The 23,650-nt window shown below is 41.1% G+C and overlaps 1 protein-coding gene across 6 annotated transcripts in view; it reads left to right on the top strand.

Annotated features, from left to right (window-relative positions):
• The first annotated feature begins 1,327 nt into the window (after positions 1–1,327).
• The window catches only part of FMO5 (flavin containing dimethylaniline monoxygenase 5), a 49,097-nt gene continuing 26,774 nt past the window's right edge, over positions 1,328–23,650 (top strand). For 2 of the 6 annotated variants that reach the window (XM_047724923.1, XM_047724919.1), the window contains exons 1-6: positions 1,637–1,792; positions 2,056–2,228; positions 15,543–15,731; positions 19,161–19,323; positions 20,101–20,243; positions 23,224–23,423. In XM_047724923.1, the coding sequence (XP_047580879.1) occupies positions 2,094–2,228; positions 15,543–15,731; positions 19,161–19,323; positions 20,101–20,243; positions 23,224–23,423 (830 nt within the window). In that variant the 5' untranslated portion in view covers positions 1,637–1,792; positions 2,056–2,093. The other 4 variants (XM_047724921.1, XM_047724922.1, XR_007126525.1 and 1 more) reach the window with 4 other exon arrangements.

Raw genomic sequence — 23,650 nt, forward strand, 5'->3', positions numbered from 1 at the left:
TGTATCTGTCATTTGTGTTACTGCTCTTTCCCGATAGCATGAGTGAATAATTGTGTCGAACCTGTACATTAGTTTTCATATATTGTCATATATTTATAGCGAAGAATTGTTATAGCCCAATGAAGAATTTGGCTCACTTGCAAATTAGCAGTTAGACTTGATGAGAAAATACGAATCAAGTTTTAAAACATTTTAAACAAACATTTTACAAGCAATTTAGAAACAACATGAAACAGGGGCACCTGGGTGGCTCAGTCAGCTAAGTTACCGCCTTCAGCTCAGATCATAACTTTAAAAAAGTCTATAAAATATTGTTTTAAAAGTAATTCTTGCAGTGTTCTGAAATCATGAAATTGATTCAGTAAGGGAGAGATTAGTATTCAATTTATAAAAGTATTCACCTGTTTTTTCTGTATCTAGTTATCTCTAGTGCATTCAAAATTATCCAATTTATGAATAACTCATTTATAAATTAAACTGCCTAGTTTGCACCTTGCCTTTTCACTTACTGGGAAAATGGGGGTGATGACAGTAGTTGCCTCATGGGGTTGCTGAGAGAATACATGGGTTCATTCCCATCAGATTTTTTGAAGGTACAAGGTGAACCCTTTAGAAATGATCGTTATTGGCCCATGAAGGATACTTTAGGGTGAGGCCAGCAAGTCCAAACTGAGGATTTTCGTTACTGGCATCAAACCATCTTGAGCCAAGTTGACTAAGGAAGTAGGTAGAAGACAAAGCCACTGCATTGTTCTTCACAACCCCTCACACCTGTCAAAACAGACTGGTGGGTTGGATGGGCCCTGATTCTGCCTCAGTGTGTGATCTCCAACTACATTGGTCTCTTCTGCAGGATTTTATAACTAAGTTCTATTTTAAAAGTGGGTATTTTGTGTTTTTAATTACTTAGGTAACTGTGTGAGAGAAAGCACTTTAAAAAAAGATTTATTTGACAGAGAGAAAAGAGGGAGACAGCAAGCCCGGAGGAGCAGAGGGGGAGGGAGAGAAGCCAACTCCCTGAACGGGAGTCCTAGGCGGTAGGTGGAATCTCCCCACCCACGCTGAATCAGGCCACCTGAGCGGCCCAGGCGCCCCGAGAAAACACTTTTTAAAAGTCCTTCTATTTTATTGAAATGTTTGTGTTTGGTCCTCTCTGCTAAACTATAAACTCCTCCAAGTAGGAAACGTAATCCTTTTCTCACTGAACCCCAGCGGCCAGTTTAGTACAGGGGTATTTCAAGTCAATTTCTACGAGCAACCTGGAACCAGAGAACAACCTGTGAGGTGGGAGTGGGGTGGGAAGGAGGGTGAGGGTGCGGAGATCTGTTTTAATACATCCTGAAAGGTTAAGTGTTCTCCGCCGAAGCTTTTAGAGCAAGACTTGCTTTGAGGTTGTTGCTAGTGTCCCTTCACCAGGAGGAGTTTGTCACTTTAAGGCGGATACCAGGAAGTTAAACGTGAATGGGGGTGGGAGGCGGGGGATGGAAACGAGGGGCTGCTCCATTTCCAGAGATGGTAGTTGAGCCTCCGGGCAACTGCAATCCAAAAACAGAGGTTGGATGATTTTTTTTTTTTTTTTTTTTTTTGCCCAAAGCAGGTTTGGCCGAAGTACTTTTCTCGCCGGGAGGAGGGAGAGGGTGCAGCGGAGCAACCGGGCTTGGGCCGAAAGGAGGTGGAGAGGAACAGCTCCTCCCCATTGGCTGTTGCTGTTTGCACTTTGTTGCTTTATATTTCTTCCACCACAGCCACAAGTGCAGAGCAGCCTCTGGATGGCAGCTGAAGGATCCGCCAGGTGCTGCAGGAAAGGCAGTGAGATAGGCTACCACGACTGGGCTCTCAGGTTCGGGTCTTGCGGAGGCGGGGTTCCCATATCCCTTCCTAGCAATTTCCTATGCCCTAGCAATTTCCTATTTCCTGGCTTCTCCTAAAGCACCTGCTATCGCAGCATTTATTTGGAGGATGCCAAGGCCAAGATCTTTCCTCCCTGAAATGTGTTAGCTGATGTGTGCTTTCTGTGTTTTGTCATCTTTTTTTTTTCTTTTTGTTTTTGGACAGGTTACATTGATTTAGCCTGATAAAGATATCTGGAGACCATGACCAAGAAAAGAATTGCTGTGATTGGGGGAGGTGTGAGTGGCCTCTCCTCTATCAAGTGCTGCCTGGAAGAAGGCTTGGAGCCACTCTGCTTTGAAAGGACTGATGACATTGGAGGGCTCTGGAGGTTCCAGGTAAGTCTCCTGGCGCCCAGCAGGAGTTAGTTTGCAACCTCAGGAGCATCCCAGGTGTAATCTGAAACTGGTCCCCTTCATGGAAGGCAGAGAGAGACCCAAGAAAGAGGCAGGCCCCTCCAGGTTGGCCTGTGACTGGTTTAAATAAGCAAGGGAGCTTACATATGAGGCTTGTCCTGGGCAGCAGCAAGACAAGTACATCTCCACACCTGCCATGTGTTAAAAGTTCATATAGAGGCTCTGACTGGATTCAATCATTACCATGCACATGGTCTCAACACTGCATCACTAGTAAGGCAAGCAGAATGTACATTCCAAGAAGTCTCTAAGGGTCTAGCTCCTGGGTCAACATGTGGTCACATCCTGTTGATGACCTCCTCCTAACATGCCACCTCTCCTGACCAGCTTTTGCAATGTCACACCCCACCCCTTCTACAGTGTCTCCTGAGCAGTCAGCAAGGGGGTTTGCTATCATGGAGGTGGCCCATTTGGTGTCTGTCTGTCTGCATGGGGGGCAGATACCACAGCAACAGTATAGGCACATGCAAAAGAAAACACAGATTAAGGTAATGATTCCCAAAACAATGTTCTTCCACCAAGAACCCCAGGCTCCCAACCATTGATCCCTAGCTGGGGGTTGGATCACTCATGGTATTCATTTACGTTCTCATGTGATTTAGTAAAGGTGATGTATTAGCTGAATGATCATGCCTTTCTCAGGATTTGGTGTTCTCAGCAGCCCAGCATGCTGATGTTGGTGAGAGTTGGGGCAATAGCTGGGTTCTGCAACTTCCACACCTTTACAGTGCCTTAGCAGGGATCCCGGTCTGGCATATGTGGTAATAGGAGTTACCGGTTGATCACACAAATGTGTTAAAGTCTGGGACAGTACTTTAGACGACTTGGTGAAAATGGTTTACCTGTTAGTAATTTCATCTGCTCCATTAATATTCCATTTTTCCTTTCTACCAACCCTGCTGCTTGGGGATTCTAGGAGAGCTGGGCCCTCCATTCACTGTCATGACTTTTGGCCAGTCTTGCACATCACGACCTTTGAAATGGGACCACCCCTAGAATTTCCCCACTCCCTCCCTACAGGCTATAGGGACACAACAGCTATAGGGGAAGGGGCATCTGGAGGATCTCCCTCCTCCACAGGTCCTAGTGGCACCTGCATTTCTAGTAGGCTGGTGGATAGGGTGCTCCTCTGCTGCAAATAGGCATGTCACTGAATCACAGTGGCAATCTGAGCCATGGCAGAGTGGAGTCAATGGAATGTATTCTCATCCCAACCCTTGATGGGCAGGGAAGTTCTGCCACAATGCACTCTTCCATAGGGACAGGCTTAACCTGGAGGGGTCCTTTTACACTGATAGGAGCTGTTGCTCTATGGGAGTAGATAGGTTTTTGCTCTCTTCCAGAGCTGAGACCAAAATCCTGGGAGTACTCTCTCCTTCTCTTACTTTTGTTAGTGCCTAGTCCATATATTCCAGAATCACAGACACATCTAATTCAAATGGTAGTCCTGCTTGGGAGATGTCCAGAACTATAACTTGCTTTACTAGTATTTTGGCTTTTTCAAAGGCAGTTTGCTGCTTTCTTCCCCAGTCCCACAGGTGCCCTTTCTTTGCCAGGTGGTATAAGGAATGGGGGCACTGTGCCAGGTGGGCAATAAAAGTCCTCCAAAGTCCCCAGTCTTTACAAAGGCATCTCGTTCACAATATTAGGGCTGGGTAGGCTTGCGCCTTATCAATCACAGCTTATGGGAAAACACAAGTCTCACCTGACCAGACAGCTCCCAAAAACTTTATGGCAGAGCCTTGACCTTGAATTTTTTGTGGGTTCACTGCCCATCCTCTTTCTCACATATGCTCCAGCAGAGCCTCCAGGCCTCCAGCAGAGGCAAATCTTCCCATGTTAACATTCTTTTTTTTAAAGATTATTTATTTGACACAGAGAGAGAGAAAGACCGTGAAAGAGGGAATACAAGCAGGGGAAGTGGAAGAGGGAGAAGCAGGCTTCCTGCTGAGCAGGGAGCCCGATGTGGGGCTCAATCCCAGGACCCTGGGATGATGACCTAAGCCCAAGGCAGATGCTTAATGACGGAGCCACACAGGCGCCCCCCACCCCATGTTAACATTATATCATCAATGTAATGGATCTGTTTTAGTGATGTGGGGGAGGAAAACAGGACAGGTCTCAGGCTACCATCCCATGACATATGGTGGGGCTATGAAGGGCACCTTGGGGAATCAGTCAAAGGACCCATTGTTGCCTCTCCCATGTAAATGCAAACTGGTCTTGTGACTCATGGGTCAGAGGTGTACAGACAAAAGGCATTTGCTAAGTCCAGCACAGCATGGTACATTCCTAGGACTCTGACCAAGTTATCTAAGATGGTGGCAATGTTGGGCACAGCTGCATGGATGGGGAGGGACGACCTTGTTCAGTTCTTGGTAATGTGCTGTCATCCACCATGAGTGATGTGACTCTTTTACTGGCCACTCAGTGTAGTGTGGGTTGCTTATCCTATTTCCTATGATGCCCCCCACGCATTTTATATTGGCAGTTACCACTCTACAGGGATGACAGGCTAACTGGTTCCCAGTTGATGTTTCCCCTCAGCGCTGTTTTGATTACCCAGAGGCAGAATTCACCAGTGGAGATTTGCCCAAGTCCAGGGGAAAGGGTTAGAAGCTCCAATTGCCTGAATCCAGCTTGCCGGTCAACCGGTGGTCATGTCCTCTTGATGGCCTCCTCCAATAATAAGATATTTCATGTTGCAAAATATGATGGGCTTTATGATTAAGTGATTAAACTTGCTAGAATTCAGCTTGCTGCCCTCTTCTCAGCAGCCATCCCTCAAGTGCTATTCAGGTTCTTTCCCACCCCACCCCTGTAAGCTAGCAGCAAAATAGGACATAGGTATCAGTTGTTTGTCTATGAAAATGAAAATGGTATGGAGATCATTTTCATTTAATGAGTTTTGTTGCTATCTGAAAGAGGGTAAACAATCTTGGGGAGGGGATGGAGTGTAACAAGACAACAAACATTAGAAAATATAAAGTAGGAAATTTAAGAGTGGTTGTAAGTGATCTAGAATACTTGCTTACAACTCCTTCCAGGGATCCGCTTTTCAGTCCTCTCTGACCTTATAGTCGTCTTTTTTCTTTCCTTTTTTTTCTTTCCTCCCTCTCCTTTCTTTCTTTCTCTCTCTCTATGCCTCTCTCCCCCTCTCCCTTCCTTTCTTTCTTTCCTCTCTTTGAATTCCAGTTCAATTTAAATAATTCTCTAGTAATCCTAGTCCTCAAATAGAATATAAATTCTGGCTGCCTTCTTTACTCTGAACTTTTCTTTCACTTAAAAAATCAAATTTAGTTCAAAGGCCTGTCTTCAGAAGAGGGCAGAGGGCACCTGCAACTGGTATTTCTTGCCCTTCCATTTTATTCAGTTTTAAAGTTGAGTTATTAATATGTACATCCATCCCTGCAACTTGTTACTAAGTTTAGTTGTCACCTACTTAAAAGATAATTAAGCTAATTATGTGCCAAAGAGTATCAACTTCCTTTACTGATCTTCAAAGTGGCAGGCTTTCATTGGGTTTGCTTTTAAACTCACTTTCTAAACCAGTGAATCGAAGTAAGGTGTCCAGATGTGTTTCATATTTCATACAAATATGTTGATCAGCCACTTAAAAATGGCTTCATAGCAGGGTACCCAGATGGTTCAATCAGTTGAGCATCTGACTCTCGATTTCAGCTCAGGTCCTGTTCTCACATCATGAGATTGGGCCCCAGTTGGGCTCCACGATCAACATGGAGTCTGCTTGAGATTCTCTCTCCCTCTCCCGCTGCCCCTTCCACTCTCTCTCTACATACATACATATATACATACATACATAAATGACTTCATAACATTATTTAGTTGAACAGCACTGTAGTCCTTTTGCATCGTGGCTTTGTCTTGGGGAACAAACTTTTTAAAAAAGATTTTATTTATTTATTTATTTGACAGAGAGAGAGAGAGAGATCACAAGTAGGCAGAGAGGCAGGCAGAGAGAGAGGGGGAAGCAGACTTCCTGGTGAGCAGAGTCCAATGTGGGGCTCCATCCCATGACCCTGAGATCATTACCTGAGCTGAAGGTCAAGGCTTAACCCACTGAGCCACCCAGGTGCCCCAACAAACTCTATTTGACAATAGTCCTTAGTCAGACCTAGAATAAATACCCCCTGGCAGAACCAGCATGCCTCAGTCTTAGGCATGAATTGAAAAGGCTGTTAACTAGTGTTTGTAATTAATAGAAAATTATGCTTTTGAAATCCCTCCACAAAATAGTATAAAAGTTAAGTGCACAGCCTGGATTCAAATCCTAGGTCTGTCCTACTAGGAGTGTGACCTTAGGCCTCAGTGTACCTGTTTTCTTACCTTTGAGAAGGAGATAATAGTAGCACCCATTGCATAGAGTATTGTGGGGATTAAGTGAATGGATAATAATGTCAATCACTAATAACTATGCCAGGTGTACAATAAGTGCTACATTGCCATTGTTGTTATTATTCAGTAGGCCTGGAGTGGGGTCATGCCCCTGGTATCTTTGGTAAGCATCCTAGACAGGCTTGTCAATAACTAATCAGGCAGTGAAATAAATTCAGGTCCCCATTCTACCTGCTTATCAGGTTTCTGGGCTTTTCTACCTGCAAAGTGGTTTAAACTTGTTCTCTGTTAAAAACAACCTGCCACTGCCTTCGGCTCAGGTCATGATCTCAGGGTCCTGGGATCGAGCCCCGCATCGGGCTCTCTGCTCAGCAGGGAGCCTGCTTCCTCCTCTCTCTCTGCCTGCCTCTCTGCCTGCTTGTGATCTCTCTATCAAATAAATAAATAAAATCTTAAAAAAAAAACACAAAAACTTAACCTGGAATTTTTTTCCTGAGTATCCACTTGGCAAAATTTCAACACCATATGAACTGCTTCCTTGAAACTAAAGAAGTTGTATTTTGTCTTAACTCTCTGATTTCTGTTAAGACAGACTACATCTGTGTCCATTATATTATATATCGTATGTAATATATTTTACACACACATATATATATACATACATACACATGTGCACACCCACACCATTATATTTCCAGAGCCAAGTGTGATGTCTGGCACATGGTAGGTGCCAAATATATATGTTTTATAAATAAATCCTTGAAAAGCAAAATGTCTTGAGGAGCTGCTTAAAACACTTGTGGAAACAAGAGACCTTCATTCTCATGTACATTCCACAGTTACACAATTGTGGATCCTGAGGTATTATAAACATCCATTACTTTTGGATTAAATATGTTTTACATGTCGATGCTGTTTTCCTCAAGAATTTCCTCTGAGACCTACTTCTCTACCACCCCCTGGTTGGTTTGTTATTTGGAGTCCTGCTCTTCCCCACTTCCCTAACTCTTCTGTAATTCACTGGGGGTTTCATACATAGCATCGTTCCAAGCACTCTGGAAGTCCACCATTGCTGCCAGGTGTCCAATAAGACAGGACTCAGGACTGCCCTTTTCCTTTTCTTGTGACAGGTCCTAGAGACTCAGTATACATCCATAATTCTTTTCTCAGATACCATCACTTGCATTTTCCTATCTCCCTTCCTCTTTTTCTGTTCCACCTGCCAAGCAGGAGTATATGATTTACTCTCCACTTGCCTCCTCCTTATTATTGCTGAATACTTTCTAGTAATAATTATAAGTTTTCAAGACATGAATTTCAGTCAATACTTAGTCTCCTCTTAACAATAGATCAGACTGATTGTGGAAACTAGGTGCTAATGTGAAACATATCATTTTGATTTTTCATTCTTTAATATTACTTTATGAATGAAATAGCTTTAAAATGATAAATTCCTTATGAATGCTGAGGATTTAATAAACAGTTAATGCTGGAAATGTTTTTTTTAAGATTCTTTAGTCCATCTGAATTTTTAAAATCCTTAAAGCATACCAAAGCAGTGCTTCTCAAACTTTAATGTGCATATGATTCACTGGTAATTTTGCCAAAATGTACATTCTGATTTCATTAATTAGGAGTACTGCCAAGATTCTACATTTCTGATAAACCTCTTGGTTATGTCGATGCTGCTGATCTGAGAACTACACTTCCAGTAGCAAAGCTCTAAAGGGTGTATGTAGGCACCTGGCTGGCTCAGTCAAAGAGCATGTGACTCTTGATCTCAGGGTTTTAAGTTTGAGCCCCACGTTGGGTGTAGAGATTACTTAAAAATAAAATCTTAAAAAAAAAGAGTATACATAATATAAATTAGTAATATAAAAAAGATAACAAGTGGATACAATATAATATAAAATTAAAACAAAATAAAATATAAATTGAGTAATAAATACCTTTAGACGAATAGGTTTTTAAAAATTCTTAAATTTATCAACTCTCTCCCCTCCAAAAAAATAAAAGACAAATGAATGAATGCATAAACACTTAGAAGGTAGAAAGCAGTGGTTCTCAGCATTGGCTGTACTTTAAAGAATCACCTGGGGGACTTTAACAAATAATGATGTCAGACCATCCAGAAGTTGTGGTTTTATTGGCCTGTGATGCCAATAAAACTCTCCACTACTTATTTCTAATGTGCAGCTGGTGTGGAGACCTTTGCCCCAGCTTCCCAGTTGATAAATGACGATGACATGGTATCTTTGAAAAAAAAAAAAAGAAAGAAATCAGTAACAGTATATTGGACTTCGGACTTTGTTAGATGATGTCAAAATAAAGATAAACTCCTGTCACTGTCCTCAAGCATTTTGCAGTTTAGCTAAGAATGTGTTGATGGGACGAACTCTGGTGCCCTGGGCTTTCTGGGGCCAGCACACCACCTCTTCCCAGCAGATCTCAACTTTGTCTCCATATTAGACAAGGAGCAATTAAAACAGGGTCTTTGGGAGTAGGGACCAGGTATTAGTGTTTTTTTAGAGTTTCCCAGATTATTCCAACGTGCAGACAAGGTTGAGAACAGTCCTAAGAGAGCTTCTGTCGCATGGAATTCTGAATCTGTCAAAAGAACGGAAGAGCAACACTGCTTCTGTTCTCTTTTCTTGTATGAACTTCCTGTTCATACGTGTGAGTCATGTGCTTAGGCAGGAAATACAATCAAGGTATATTTGTAGAGGGCAAATGTATTAATTGATGGTAGGAAAATTAAAAAGCCTGGTGCAGCAGCTTCTTTTTCCACTCACTGACCCAACATTGCTTGTTCCCACTCTCTTTTATAAAAAGCAGTGGGTTGGTGTGCCTGGGTGGCTCAGTCGTTAAGTGGCTGCCTTCAGCTCAGGTCATTGGTCCCAAGTCCTAGGGTTATGGGATCAGCTCCGCATCTGGCTCTCTGCTCAGCAGGAAGCCTGCTTTTTCCTCTCCCTCCACTCGCCCTGCTTGTGTGCTCTCTCTCTTGAGAGCTCTCTCTCTCTCTGTCTCTCTGTCAAATAAATAAATGAAGTATTTTTAAAAATTAAAAAAAAAAAAAAAGCTGTGGGTTGACACAGTGGTAAACCCTACCTGGGATCTAATAAGGTGTTTGGAAGAGCTTGATTTTTTTTTTTTAAGATTTTATTTATTGGGGCACCTGGGTGGCTCAGTGGGTTGGGCCTCTGCCTTCGGCTCAGGTCATGATCTCAGGGTCCTGGGATCGAGTCCCACATCGGGCTCTCTGCTCGACAGGGAGCCTGCTTCCTCCTCTCTCTCTGCTAGCCTCTCTGCCTACTTGTGATCTCTCTCTGTCAAATAAATAAAATTAAAAAAAAAAAGATTTTATTTATTTATTCATGAGAGACCGAGAGAGGGAAAGAGAGTCAGAGGGAGAAGTAGGCTCCCCACAGAGCAGGGAGCCTGAGGTGGACTCGATCCAAGGACCCTGGGATCACGACGTGAGCTGAAGGCAGATGCTTAACTGATTGAGCCACCCAGGTGTCCCTTGATGGTTTTGCTGGCCCAAGAAAACACTTTGCTGTGTTAGTGACAACAAAAAGAATATAAATATATGAGTTTAGTAAGATCTGCGATGCATTTAGCTCTGTGAACCTAACAGACCTGCTCTAAAAAGCATGGTTCTACTCCTTGTGCTAAACTTTGCATCAGTATTTTTGTATTCTTTGGGTAAATACCTTGTAGTGTAATTGCTGGGTCATTGGGTAGTTCTACTTTTTTAAAAATTTAATTTAATTTTTTTTTCAGTGATCCATAATTCATTGTTTATGCACCACAGCCAGTGCTCCATGCAATACATGCCCTCCTTAATACCTACCACTGGGCTCACACAAACCCCCAATCCCCTCCCCTCCAAAATCCTCAGTTTGTTTCTCAGACTCCATAGTCTCTCATGGTTTGTCTCCCCCTCCAATTTCTCCCAAGTTCTATTTTTAACTGTTTGAGGAACCTCCACACTATTTTCCTCAAACAGCCAAAGCAACCTTGAAAATGAAAAGCAAAGCTGCAGGCATCACAATTCCACACTTCAAGTTATATTACAAAGCTGTAGTGATCAAGACAGTATGGTACTGGCACACTTTGACACATAAAGCAAAAGCATAGGATAGAAAACCCAGAAAGAGACCCACAACTATATGGGCAATTAATCTTCGACAAAGCAGGAAAGGATATCCAATGCAAAAAAGTCTCTTCAACAAATGGTGTTGGGAAAACTAGACAGCAACATGTAAAAGAATGACACTGGACCACTTTCTTACAGTACACATAAAAATAAATTCAAAATGGATGAAAGACCTAAATGTGAGACATGAAACCATAAAAATCCTAGAAAAGAACACAGGCAGCAACCTCTTTGACACAGGCCATAGCAATTTCTTTCTAGATATGTTTCCTAAGGTAAGGGACACAAAAGTAAAAATAAACTACCAGGACTTCATCAAAATAAAAAGCTTCTGCACAGCAAAGGAAACAATCAACAAAACTAAAAAGGCAGCTCATGGAATGGGAGAAGATATTTGCAAATGGTATCTCTGATAAGGTTTAGTATCCCAAACCTATAAAGAACTTATCAAACTCAACACCCAAAAAACAAATAATCCAATTAAAAAGTGGGCTGAAGACACGAATAGACATTTTTCCAAAGAAGACCTACACATGGCCAAAAGACACATGAAATGATGCTCAACATCACTGATCATCAGGGAAATACAGATCAAAACTACAATGAGATATCAGCTCACACACAACAGATGTGATGGCTAAAATCAACAACACAAGGAATAACAGGTATTGGCGAGGATGTGGAGAAAGGGGAACCCTCTTGCATTGTTGGTGGAAATGCAGTCTGATATAGCCACTATTCTTTTTCTTGTCTTATTACATTAACTAGGAATTCTACTACAGTGTTGATCAGGAATGATGAGAGAGGACATCTTTGCCTTGTTCCCAATTTTAAGGGGTGAATTGTCCATTTTCTCACATTAAATTATGATGTTAGCTGTGGGTATTTTGTAGATTTTTTAATCAAATTGAAGAAATTTTTCTCTATTCTTAGTTTGCTAAAGGTTCTTTTTTTTTTTAAATCATGAATGGGTGTTGTATAAACAACATTTCAACAAAAACAAAAGAAAAAATACTACCTCCTTAATAAATCAACTTGTTTTTTCTATTTTCACATTTTATTGACTTAAAATAAATAAAATATACTCAGAGAAAACCATCTGACAGGGGAGATGTTATACCATGCATAATTATATAAACATGGATAAATATAGGTAGTATATAATTGCCCCATGCAGACATAATTTTATATATTTGGTGGTCAGAATGTGAATCTAATTTTGTAATGTTAATTTTTTTTACTAAAATTTTTTTTATTAAAAGTTATATTATAGGCCATTTTCAATGTTCCTACCAACCTAGATTTGAAAATTATAGTTTAGGTGTCTCCAAATTCATGTTCCATAATTTAGTCATTAATTCATTTCAAAGCACTTGAATGTCAGGCACTGTCTTGATATACATCCTATTCTCAGGTACGTCACAGTCATAGATATATATGCAGAATAATACAGTGTTAAGTTTAAGTTGCCTTTGAGAGCTTAGAGGTGAATGGGACATCTAACTCTGTGGGGAAAACAGGAAAGTCTTCTTCAAAGAAGTACCATTTGATGTGACTCTTGAATGATAGATAGGAATTTTCCAAATGAAGATGTAGTAATAAGTACTTTTAAAGTTGTGAAAGGGCCACCCACTTGTACCCCACTTCAGATACCAGTCACAAATCCAGGTTTTTACTTATACTTCTGACCAACTGGCTATAAATCAGAGGTTCTCATGACTCCCTCCTTGGGTTTGATTAATTTGCTATAGTGGCTCACAGAACTCAGGAAACCCATTTACTCATTAGGTTACCAGTTTACTATAAAAGGATAGAACTCAAAACAGCCGAATGGAAGAAATGCATAGGACAAGGTATGAGGACAGGACACAGAGCTTTTGTGTTTTTTCTGAGTACTCTATTCTCCCCGTATCTCCTCAGCTTCACCAACCTGGAAGTTCCCTAAACCCCATGATTTTGGGTTTTTATGGAAGCTTCATTGTAGGCACGGTTGATGAAATCATTAAATCATGACCATCAACAATTTATTCAACTTCTAGCCTCTCTCCCCTCCCTATAGGCCAGTGGTGGGACTTGGAGTGGGACTGAAATTTCCAGCCCTGTAATCACTTGGTTGGCTCCTTTTTAACTTTTTTTTTTTTAAGATTTTATTTATTTATTAGACACAGAGAGAGAAATCACAAGTAGACAGAGAGGGGTCAGCAGTCCAACTGCTGAACAGAGAGCCCAATGCGGGACTCGATCCGAGGACCCTGAGATCATGACCTGAGCTGAAGTCAGAGGCCTAACCCACTGAGCCACCCAGGCGCCCCCCCCCCCCTTTTTTTCTTAAGAGAGAGAGAGCGCGTTCATGGTTGGTGGGGGAGGCAGCAGGAGAGGGAGAGAAAGAATCTCAAACAGACTACCCACTCAGCAGGGAGTCCAATGTGGGGCTCAATCTCACAACCCTGAGCCAAGATCAGGAGTGGAAATCTTTTTTTTTTTTTTTAGATTTTATTTATTTATTTGACAGAGAGAGAGAGAGAGAGAGAGAGAGAGAGGGAAGCAGGCTCCCTGCCGAGCAGAGCCCGATGCGGGACTCGATCCCAGGACCCTGAGATCATGACCTGAGCCGAAGGCAGTGGCTTAACCCACTGAGCCACCCAGGCGCCCAGGAGTGGAAATCTTTTTTTTTTTTTTTAAAGATTTTTATTTATTTATTTATTTATTTATTTATTTATTTGACAGAGAGAGATCACAAGTAGACGGAGAGGCAGGCAGAGAGAGAGAGAGAGGGAAGCAGGCTTCTTGCTGAGCAGAGAGCCCGATGTGGGACTCGATCCCAGGACCCTGAGATCATGACCTGAGCCGAAGGCAGCGGCTTAACCCACTGAGCCACCCAGGCGCCCCCCAGGAGTGGAAATCTTAACCGACTTGAGCCACCCAGGCTCCTATCCTTGACAATCAGCCCCTATCCTTAAGTGGTTTCCAAAAGTTACCTCATTAACACAACAAAAGACATCTTTATCATTCTTTGTTTTTTAAGATTTTTTTTCCTTTTTTTTTAAGATTTTTTTTTTTATTTATTTGACAGATCACAAGTAGGCAGAGAGGCAGGCAGAGAGAGAGAGAGGAGGAGGAGGAGGCAGGCTCCCTGCTGAGCAGAGAGCCCGATGCAGGACTCCATCCCAGGACCCTGAGATCATGACCTGAGCCGAAGGCAGAGGATTTAACCACTGAACCACCCAGGCGCCCCCATCTTTATCATTCTTAACACTTAGGAAATTCCAAGGGTTTGGGGAGCTATGAGTCAGGAACTGTAGGCAAGTCCACATATATATGCAAAATATATACAAAGACCAAATGCATATGAGAGATATAAAAGTCACAATATTACAGGTACTTAGCTTATTTCTTTTCTGTAAGTGATGCTATCATTAACATAATTTAACATAACTTTGTCTACTATGCTGAACATTTCTTAAAAAGCTAAGTAAGATTCAAGGGTTTTCATATACTTGTCATATTGCTCTCCAGAAAACACTGTACTAACTTCACTCTCTCCAGCATAAGTTCCCATTTCTTAAGTTTCTGTTTGTGCTAACACCAAGTAATAGTCTTTTAATAAAAATGAGGTAATACGGGAACATATGCTGGACAGAATAGAAGTTAGTACAGTGTTTCCTGGAAAGCAGTCTTGCCAGTGTACAACAACCCTTGAAACTCACCTAGGCTTTGAAATATATAAAAATTTGTAAGACTATTATTCAAGTAAACAGTTCTCACTTGGAGTCTGATGTCATTGCAATTAGGTGACAGCTGAGACTGTATATCTGCTATGGTCTCTTTGTTCACATGTTTAGAACTTTAGCTGGCATAAATCAAATTTCTGGGGGCTGGCTACACATCTCTGTATCCCAGACATTCTCTTCACATGTCTGACTTGGGCTTACTCACAGATTGGTGACTTAAGGTAGCTGGACTTTTTACATATCTGCAGACTTCTACCAGATCGAGCTTTCTAAGACACAAAGGGCAGAAGCTGCAAGACTAGTTAGAACTGTCTTGGAAGCTATTCAGTATCATTCCAACTGGATACTTCTGGTCAAAAGCAAGTCGCAAAGACAACTCAGATTCAAAGGGAAGAGACTATACCTAAGGGCACAAATACTGGGAGATGTGGAGGGGTGTGTGTGTGTGTTTTAATTGGCATTTCTTTCAGAAAACTTTTTCAAATATTTACTGACTGTTAAAAAAATCATGAAGTGGGGCACCTGGGTGGCTCAGTGGGTTAAAGCCTCTGCCTTCGGCTCAGGTCGTGATCCCAGGGTCCAGGGAATCAAGCCCCACATCGGGCTCCCTGCTCAGCAGGGAGCCTGCTTCACCCCCCCACCCCCACTCTCTCTGCCTGCCTCTCTGCCTACTTGTGATCTCTGTCTGTCAAATGAATAAATAAAATCTTTTTTAAAAAGTCATGAAGTTGGGCGCCTGGGTGGCTCAGTGGGTTAAGCCTCTGCCTTCGGCTCGGGTCATGATCTCAGGGTCCTGGGATCGAGTCCCACATTGGGCTCTCTGCTTGGCAGGAGCCTGCTTCCTCCTCTCTCTCTCTCTGCCTGCCTCTCTGCCTGCTTGGCCTCTCTCTGTTAAATAAATAAATAAAATCTTAAAAAAAAATTTTATAAAAAAAAAAAAGTCATGAAGTTAATTCTCAAGTTGCTATGAATGTTTCTTATTTAATGCAGGAAAATCCTGAAGAAGGAAGGGCCAGTATTTACAAATCAGTGATCATCAACACATCTAAGGAGATGATGTGCTTCAGTGACTATCCCATCCCAGATCATTATCCTAACTTCATGCACAACTCCCAAGTCCTCGAGTATTTCAAGATGTATGCCAAAGAATTTGATCTTCTAAAGTATATTCGATTTAAGGTAGGGAATTTTGTGGGTGTCTTTGTGTTTGAAGTTGTTTGTCAAGTAAATGAATAATGTGGCTTCATTAATCAGTGCTTATGTGTAAAGAATGCTTTAACATGCCCTTATATCTATCCTATCCAGACAAAGACTCTGTTCTTTTGTCTTCTCTGTGCCTGAAATACATCCATGGAATGGTCCTTTTTCTATATATTTTGGCTGCAGATCCTAGAAGCCACTGGCCAGGATGTTTTCATTCCTTCACTTCATACTATTTGATTGCAATAAAACAAATGAGGGGAAGTGTTTTCCCAGTCAGAGAGGGGAACTGACAGGTGTGGAAACCTAAAACAACTCTGGGTCCACCACAACTTATCTGCTACTGCTTAACCCCTTTATACTTTCTGACGTAGCTGCCAATGCATTTTTAAATTCAATTAGCCAACATATCCTTAGTCTCAGATGTAGTGTTCAACAATTTATCAGTTGCATACAACACTCACTGCTCATCACATCACACCAATGCATTATTTTCATGTGATCACAAACCACCTAATGAAGCAGTTATTGGGAAATTACTGAGGAAACCAAGAAGTTAACTCTGGTGTAGAGGGAAGAACACTGAAATGGGGAACAAAAACTTGAGTTCTAGTCTTTGCTCTAACCCTAATCAATTTGTGACTTCAGACAAGTAAGTTCCTCAACTTTGATGTCTCTTGTTTTGTTGTTTGTAAAAAAAGATGATTATATTAGATCACTTCAATGGTTCTTTCCTGTTATATCTTCCGTGATTTTTCTATCATTTTTTCCCAAAGATTTTATTTCATTTGTTCATGAGAAATAGAGAGAGAGAGAGAAGCAGTCTCCCCATGGAGAAGGACCCCAATGTAGGACTCAACCCCAGGACCCTGGTATCACAACCTGAGCCAAAGACAGATGCTTAACTGACTGAGCCATCCAGGAACCCGATTTTTCTATCATCCTTAACCATGGCCATAGAAGAATACATATTTCTGACAGCTGGCAAAAAGCCCAAATCTTCTACCTTTTTTTACCCCTTGTGACGAGAACTACTAGGATCTACTCTCTTAACAACTTTCAAGTAGGGTGCCTGGGTGGCTCAGTGGGTTAAGCCTCTGCCTTCAGCTCAGGTCATGGTCTTGGGGTCCTAGGGTCGTGTCCTGCATCGGGCTCTCTGCTTGGTGGGGAGCCAGCTTCCCCCCCTCTCTCTGCCTACTTGTGATTTCTCTTTCTGTGTGTCAAATAAATAAATAAAATCTTAAAAAAGAACAACTTTCAAATATACCATATGGCAGTATTATCTATAGTCATCACATTATACATTATTATACCCCCAGTACTTATTTATCTTATAACTGGAATTTTGTACCTCTTGACCACCAGCATCCAATTCCCCACTCCCACCTCCCACCTCCCTTCTACCTTCTTCTTCTTCTTTTTTTTTTTTTTTAAAGATTTTATTTATTTATTTGACAGACAGAGATCACAAGTAGGCAGAGAGGCAGGCCAGGGGGTTGGGGGGAGTGGTGGTGGGAGAAGAAGCAGGTTCTCCGCTGAGCAGAGAGCCTGATGCAGGGCTTGATCCCAGGACCCTGAGATCAGGACCTGAGCTAAAGGGAGAGGCTTTAACCCACTGAGCCACCCAGGTGCCTCTCCCTTCTACCTTCTGATTAGTCTGCTAAATCATGACTTTTTCTATTTAACAATTTAACAATGATAATAAAATGGTAATATCCAGTGACAGCTTCCAAAGTAAGTAATTTATAGCTCAGTGACTTCCCTTCACTTGTTAAACACATTAAACAAATTTGTTACCATAATAATCAATGGAGATACAAAGACCAAAAAAAAAAACCAATGATTTCATAGCCTCATTAAGAAGGTAAAAAAATGAAGAAAAAAAATTTCTGTAAATTTAACTAATAAAAGTAAAGAGTAACAGGGTAATAAATCCCATAGAGATTTATATATTGTTAGCTAAGAGGAACGGTGCTTAACCCATTAGGGCACGAGACAATAGGCATCAGGGAAGTTTTCTTAGAGGAGATAATATGTAAGCTAAATGTTCAAAGGTAAATAGGAATCTGCCAAATGAAGAAGGAATAAAAGGATGACCAATGCAGAGACACAAGCCTGTGTAAAACCAAGAACCTTACAGAAAAGAACTCTAAATAATGCAGGATAGCTTGAGTATCTCTAGGTAATATCTCTAGGAGTCTACCAAGACATTATGGTCAGAGACCCTAGAGCCACATAGGAATACATTCTTTTTTTTTTATTTTTTTAAATTTTTTCAGTGTTCCAAGATTCATTGTTTATGTACCACACCCAATACATTCTTAATGTTTCCCTAGGCTGGAAAGAATAACCCATTTTTTATTTATTTTTTATTTATTTATTTATTTTTCTTAAAGATTTTATTTATTTATTTGACAGATCACAAGCAGGCAGAGAGGCAGGCAGAGAGAGAGGGGGAAGCAGGCTCCCTACTGAGCAGAGCACGTGATGCAGGGCTCGATCCCAGGACTCTGGGATCATGACCTGAGCCGAAGGCAGAGGCTTAACCCACTGAGCCACCCAGGCGCCCCAAGAATAACCCATTTTTTAAACCAAAAATCATACCACTGGCTATCCCATCTTGCAGCCTTTTTTTTTTTTTTAAGGTTTTTTTTTTTTTTTTTCTTACAGACAGAGATCACAAGCAGGCAGAGAGGCAGGCAGAGTGGGGGAAGCAGGCTCCCTGCTGAGCAGAGAGCTGGATGTGGGGCTCGATCCCAGGACCCTGAGATCATGACCTGAGGCATAACCCACTGAGCCACCCAAGTACCCCTTGCAGTCTCTTTCTTAATTACTTGTAACATGGGCATTTATGGGAGCCAAAGAGAGATTCATTTACATAAAATATGAGTCACTGAGAGGTTTTTATACTCTAAGAAAGAGAGTCCTGTGACTCAGTCACAAGTTTAAGCCTAGAGTGAGAACAGGACTTGGGATAAGAAGATATCAGAGGGTCCCAGGATGTCTGGGGGCCAGGGGAGGAATAGGCATTTAGTGCATGGAGTGCCTTAGAAGCACAGGGGAAACCCAAGTTCTATTCAAGTGTCGCAGGACATCTGAGGGCATGGTCTAAGAAAATGAGGGATTTGCACTCTTCTAGAAGCAGAGGAGAGTGCAACATTAAGGGGCCAACTATTTTATTTAGCTAAATAAAACAAACTCCCGCCTTGTGGGAGTTTTCTCACTCTGACCACAGCCCCAGACAAAAAAGTTCCTATGTGTGGAATACGAAAATCAAAGATCCCTGCATGAGCTCTCTTATGTGATATCAGGCCTTTGTGTAACACTCTGCAAAGAGAGTCATATTGAGGAAGATGTCCACTGTATTGGCTGTGGTTAGTCTCCTGTAGCTATCACTTTTCTTTTCAGACCACTGTGTGCAGTGTGAAGAAGCGGCCTGATTTCTCCACTTCAGGCCAATGGGAGGTAGTCACAGAATCTGAAGGGAAAAAGGAGGTAAACGTCTTTGATGGAGTCATGGTTTGCACTGGCCATCATACCAATGCTCACTTACCCTTGGAAAGCTTTCCTGGTGAGTAGCCTACAAGGAAGGAAACACTTGAACAGTGCCTGTGACATGATCTCTGAGGAAAGGGAGGGTTGTGGCCTGAGTGATCCCACCTAAGGATGAGATAAGGCTTATCCTAATTCTACATGTTCCCCTGAAAGATGTTGGGGCAACCGTGATTAGTGCTCTTTGGGAGGTAGAAATAACCTTAGTTTTGGAACTTAGAGAAAAATTAGAGGGCTCTATCTTTGGTTTCACAATAACCTTGGTTTTTCTAAAGATCAAAAGAAAGAACATGGGAATTGATCCATATTAGGTTGCATAAGGACTTTTTCAGCAATCAAGAGAACAAACAAATATTGAGTTTCTAAGGAAGAAATGAAAACTTAAAGAATTTAATTATAGTTTTTGACCTGGATTTTCATTTTGAAAAAAAAAAAAAAAGTACTCTATATTATCTAGAGTATATGAAAACATATGTACTCCAATTGAAATGGCAGTAGGTATTTAAAGATGAAAAGACAAAAGAGAAAGGTATTCTGCAGTGGTTTGGATTTGGGAAACTACAAGTCCAAAATACAAACAGATCCTGAGGTGAGCAGACTATCCGTGATAAGGAAGTCACAAGGTTCTTCTCTGAGACTATGAGAAAATAGGCAAAAATAGAAAGGCAAGCATGTAGCTGAATAGGGGGAGAATATAGATGTGTGCTTAAACTCTACATACTGCCAGTGAAATGGATGTTTCAACGAATAATAGCAGATAAACCTCATCCAATAATTATTTTCCCTTCTCTTGCAGGAATTGAGAAGTTCAAAGGACAGTACTTCCACAGCCGAGACTATAAGAATCCAGATATTTTCACTGGAAAGAGAGTCATTATAATTGGCATTGGGAATTCGGGAGGGGATCTGGCTGTGGAAATTTGCCACACAGCCAAGCAGGTTTGAATTAGTAAATTATTTTCTTTGCTACATCAAGGAAGCTGTATGTAGACACAACAAAGAGTACGAATACCTCTGCCCACAGCCTATCAGTGCCAGTAGCAAGCAGGGCTTTGCTCCGTTGCCTCAGTTGGCAACATTATGACGATGAGATGATGGAGCCAACATTCCCTGTTAGATTCCCATCATTGAGTTGACTTCACACTACAGAATCCCAATGATCCCAGTCAGCTGTCTCTTCTGAGTATGCCTCTGACTTGGAAGACCAAGCAGTAGCTTGAGGAGCTTGGTTGAATGCAGCATTCAGTGTGGCACCTGTTGAGGCTAGTGGAAGTGCCACACTCTCGTATAAAGGAAAGCACGCTGGTTTAGTGGAAGGCTTTGGATTCATAGGATGGTGGGGGAGTTTTTCTCTTCACTCCCCAAGTGGAAAATAGAAACAGTCTAATCTTTCCAAAGATAATGTGGATATCAGTATGAAAAGCATCCATGCTGTAGCATGTGCAAGGAGTTCACCCCAGCCTTTGCATACAGTTAGGTATCAGAATGACATTCACTCTAAAGCAATTTCTACAACCTAGAGTTTTTTTGTTCTGTTTTGTTTTGTTTTTTGGGGGTCCTGATTTGCACTCCAGTGTTAAAAAAGACCTGAGCTGTTTTGTTTTTTGTATCATATATTTTGAGCTGGAAAGAAAATGTCTTCATTATAAATTCCTAGAAAAAGACATGTCATTTTATATCTTGTTATTCATGTCTTTATTGAATAACTTTATTGGCAATAGGTAAATGGTCATTTTCCAACAACTTTACTTAAGCTGTGTTTCTCCACATATATGTTTAAAATTTTTTTAAAATAGAAGTTTAATGCCACACCTTTGTTAAATGACCTTTATCCAGAAATTCTGTTCAATAACACTTCTCAGTATTATCCCCATCTATTACCACAAAAGTAATTTTATATGTTACCCCATAAATTAATTCAACAAGTTTTATCAGTAAATAGGTATATACATAAAAAAGCTTAAAAATGTGTATAGGTATTATGATAAAAGAGTATGTAAGGTATATGATGGTGACCCAAAGCATGAGTCTTTTTTAATAGCGCTGGCTTATCAAATGGTCAGTTATAAGGGAGTTGGGCCTTCCATGCACTGAGGAGCTAGAGACTGCCAAAGAACAAAGCATCCAGAGTGGATGGAGATAAGGTGGCTGTGTCTGAGAAGGCCAGGGGACAACTCACAGCACAACCATGTCTGTATGGCAGGGGTGACACTAGCACACCTCTAATGCAAGTCAAAGAAACTCAGTTGCTGGGTTCTAACTTTTTGCTTTACATATTAAACTGTATTTATTAGAATTTGTTTGAAGATCAAAAAATTTAATGGACCTATAAGTTTTAGCCTATCAAGGAAATTTTGGTATAATAAATTTTGTGGTATAATGTTTTTGTGAAAACACCCATTTCTTATAAAACAACTGTCCTTACATTTTTTCTTATAAATCCAGATTTGTACATATGGTATTTGCTTAAAGCAAGCTATAGATGGGAAACTGAAATGAGAAATATGATGATAGCCATTAGGCATCTATTGAGTGTTTACTATATGCCCCACCCTTTGCAGAACCACTATTTAATTCTCACAACAGCCTTGTGATGTATTATTGTTACTGCTTTATACATAGGGAATCTTTTAATTGAGACCCTGAGCATTTACTCACATACTTATGTAACAAAAATTATACAGACTACGCACAACCCTGTGTGATTTCTAAGACCATGCATGCTTTTTCAACTGTACTTAATCATCAGAGCATGTAAGGTTACCATCAGTGAGAATCTATGAGTGAAGTATGTTATTATCCCTCTGTAGACTGGTCACCTTTTTATATGAGAGTTTACAGACAAAAGACTATAAAGCAGGTACTTATGTACCTTACAATTATGGAAACTATCTCCAGAGAGTTTTGTAGAGAAAGTGATATTTTCACCAGGTAATTGAATGTCAGAACTCAGCTCCGAGCATGGAATTTAGCCTGCAGAGGACACATAAAGACTGACCAGCTTCCTGTTGTTCTACTAGTGATCTGCAGTTTTTCCATAAAATAATCAGTGCAAGACTTCTTCAAGCACAGGCTTTGGGGTTATCAGACCTGGGTTGGAAATTCAACTCTGCCACTTACTAACTGTACGATTTCAGCAAGTTATTCATTCTCTCCATGGCTCTCATCCATAAAATGGGAACAATAATATCTACTTCAAGAGGTTGTTGTATTGATTAAGTGAGACTATAGATAAAGGACCAGCACAGTGACTTACAGGTCACAATTCTCAATAAATGGAAGCAACAAGGATGGTGGGTTGGATGTTGGGTTGGATGGTGTGTTGGGGAGACTGAAAGATGTCTACACTGTACCTCCCACTCTGGAGGAAACACATTTGCAGAGACAGAAATAAGAGTGTAAAAAGTTTAATATCAATATAAATGATAAATAACAGGGGTTTTTGGTAATATGCAAATAATGTCAAAGCAAAAGAGACTGAGGGTTTCAGATTAAATGATGTCCAATTGCTTTCAGTTCTACTGCTCCTTGATTTTAAATGAGTTGGACAGTTTAAGTGCTAGAGAAGTTCAAAGGATAGAGAGAAAATTGTCAGGCAGAATGGTCAGTGGTGTCTTATGGAGGAGGCACACTTATCTGGATCTTGACAATAAATAGGCTTTGGAGAATTAAAAGGATAGGTGGCTTTTCAAGGAGGCATAATGACATTAAACAGAAATGCAGTCATGGTTGAGAGAAAGACACATTCTTGGTCAGTGAATGTACTAATTTAATTGTATACTTAGTGTTTGAAAAGAAAAATTGCAGGAAATAAAGACAGACAAACTAGTTTGAACTTAATCTTGAAGAGAGTGGGGTGCTATTAAAGGATTATGAGGAGAGAATGACAAAAGAAAACAATTTTTTCCCCATGCCCCAGGTTTTCCTCAGTACCAGGAGAGGGGCTTGGATCCTGAATCGCGTAGCAGACTTTGGATATCCTTTTGATGTGTTATTCTCTTCTCGATATAAATACTTTCTTTCGAAGATTTGTGGTCGATCATTAGTCAACAGTTTTTTAGAGAAAAAGTTGAACCAAAGGTTTGACCACGAAATGTTTGGCCTAAAGCCAAAACACAGGTATGTTGCCATAATGTAAGTAGGGCAGTGATGGCCAATGCACAAGAATAAGGACTTCACATGGGATAACAGTAGAGCTACTTCTACCCATATATTAAGAAAATATACATATCTGGGGCACCTGGATGGCTCAGTGGGTTGAGCCTCTGCCTTCGGCTCAGGTTGTGATCTCGGGGTCCTGGGATCGAGGTCCGCATCGGGCTCTGCTCAGCGGGGATGCCTGCTTC

The sequence above is a fragment of the Lutra lutra genome, chromosome 4 (assembly GCF_902655055.1).
Source record: "Lutra lutra chromosome 4, mLutLut1.2, whole genome shotgun sequence".
Taxonomy (NCBI): Eukaryota; Metazoa; Chordata; class Mammalia; order Carnivora; family Mustelidae; genus Lutra; species Lutra lutra.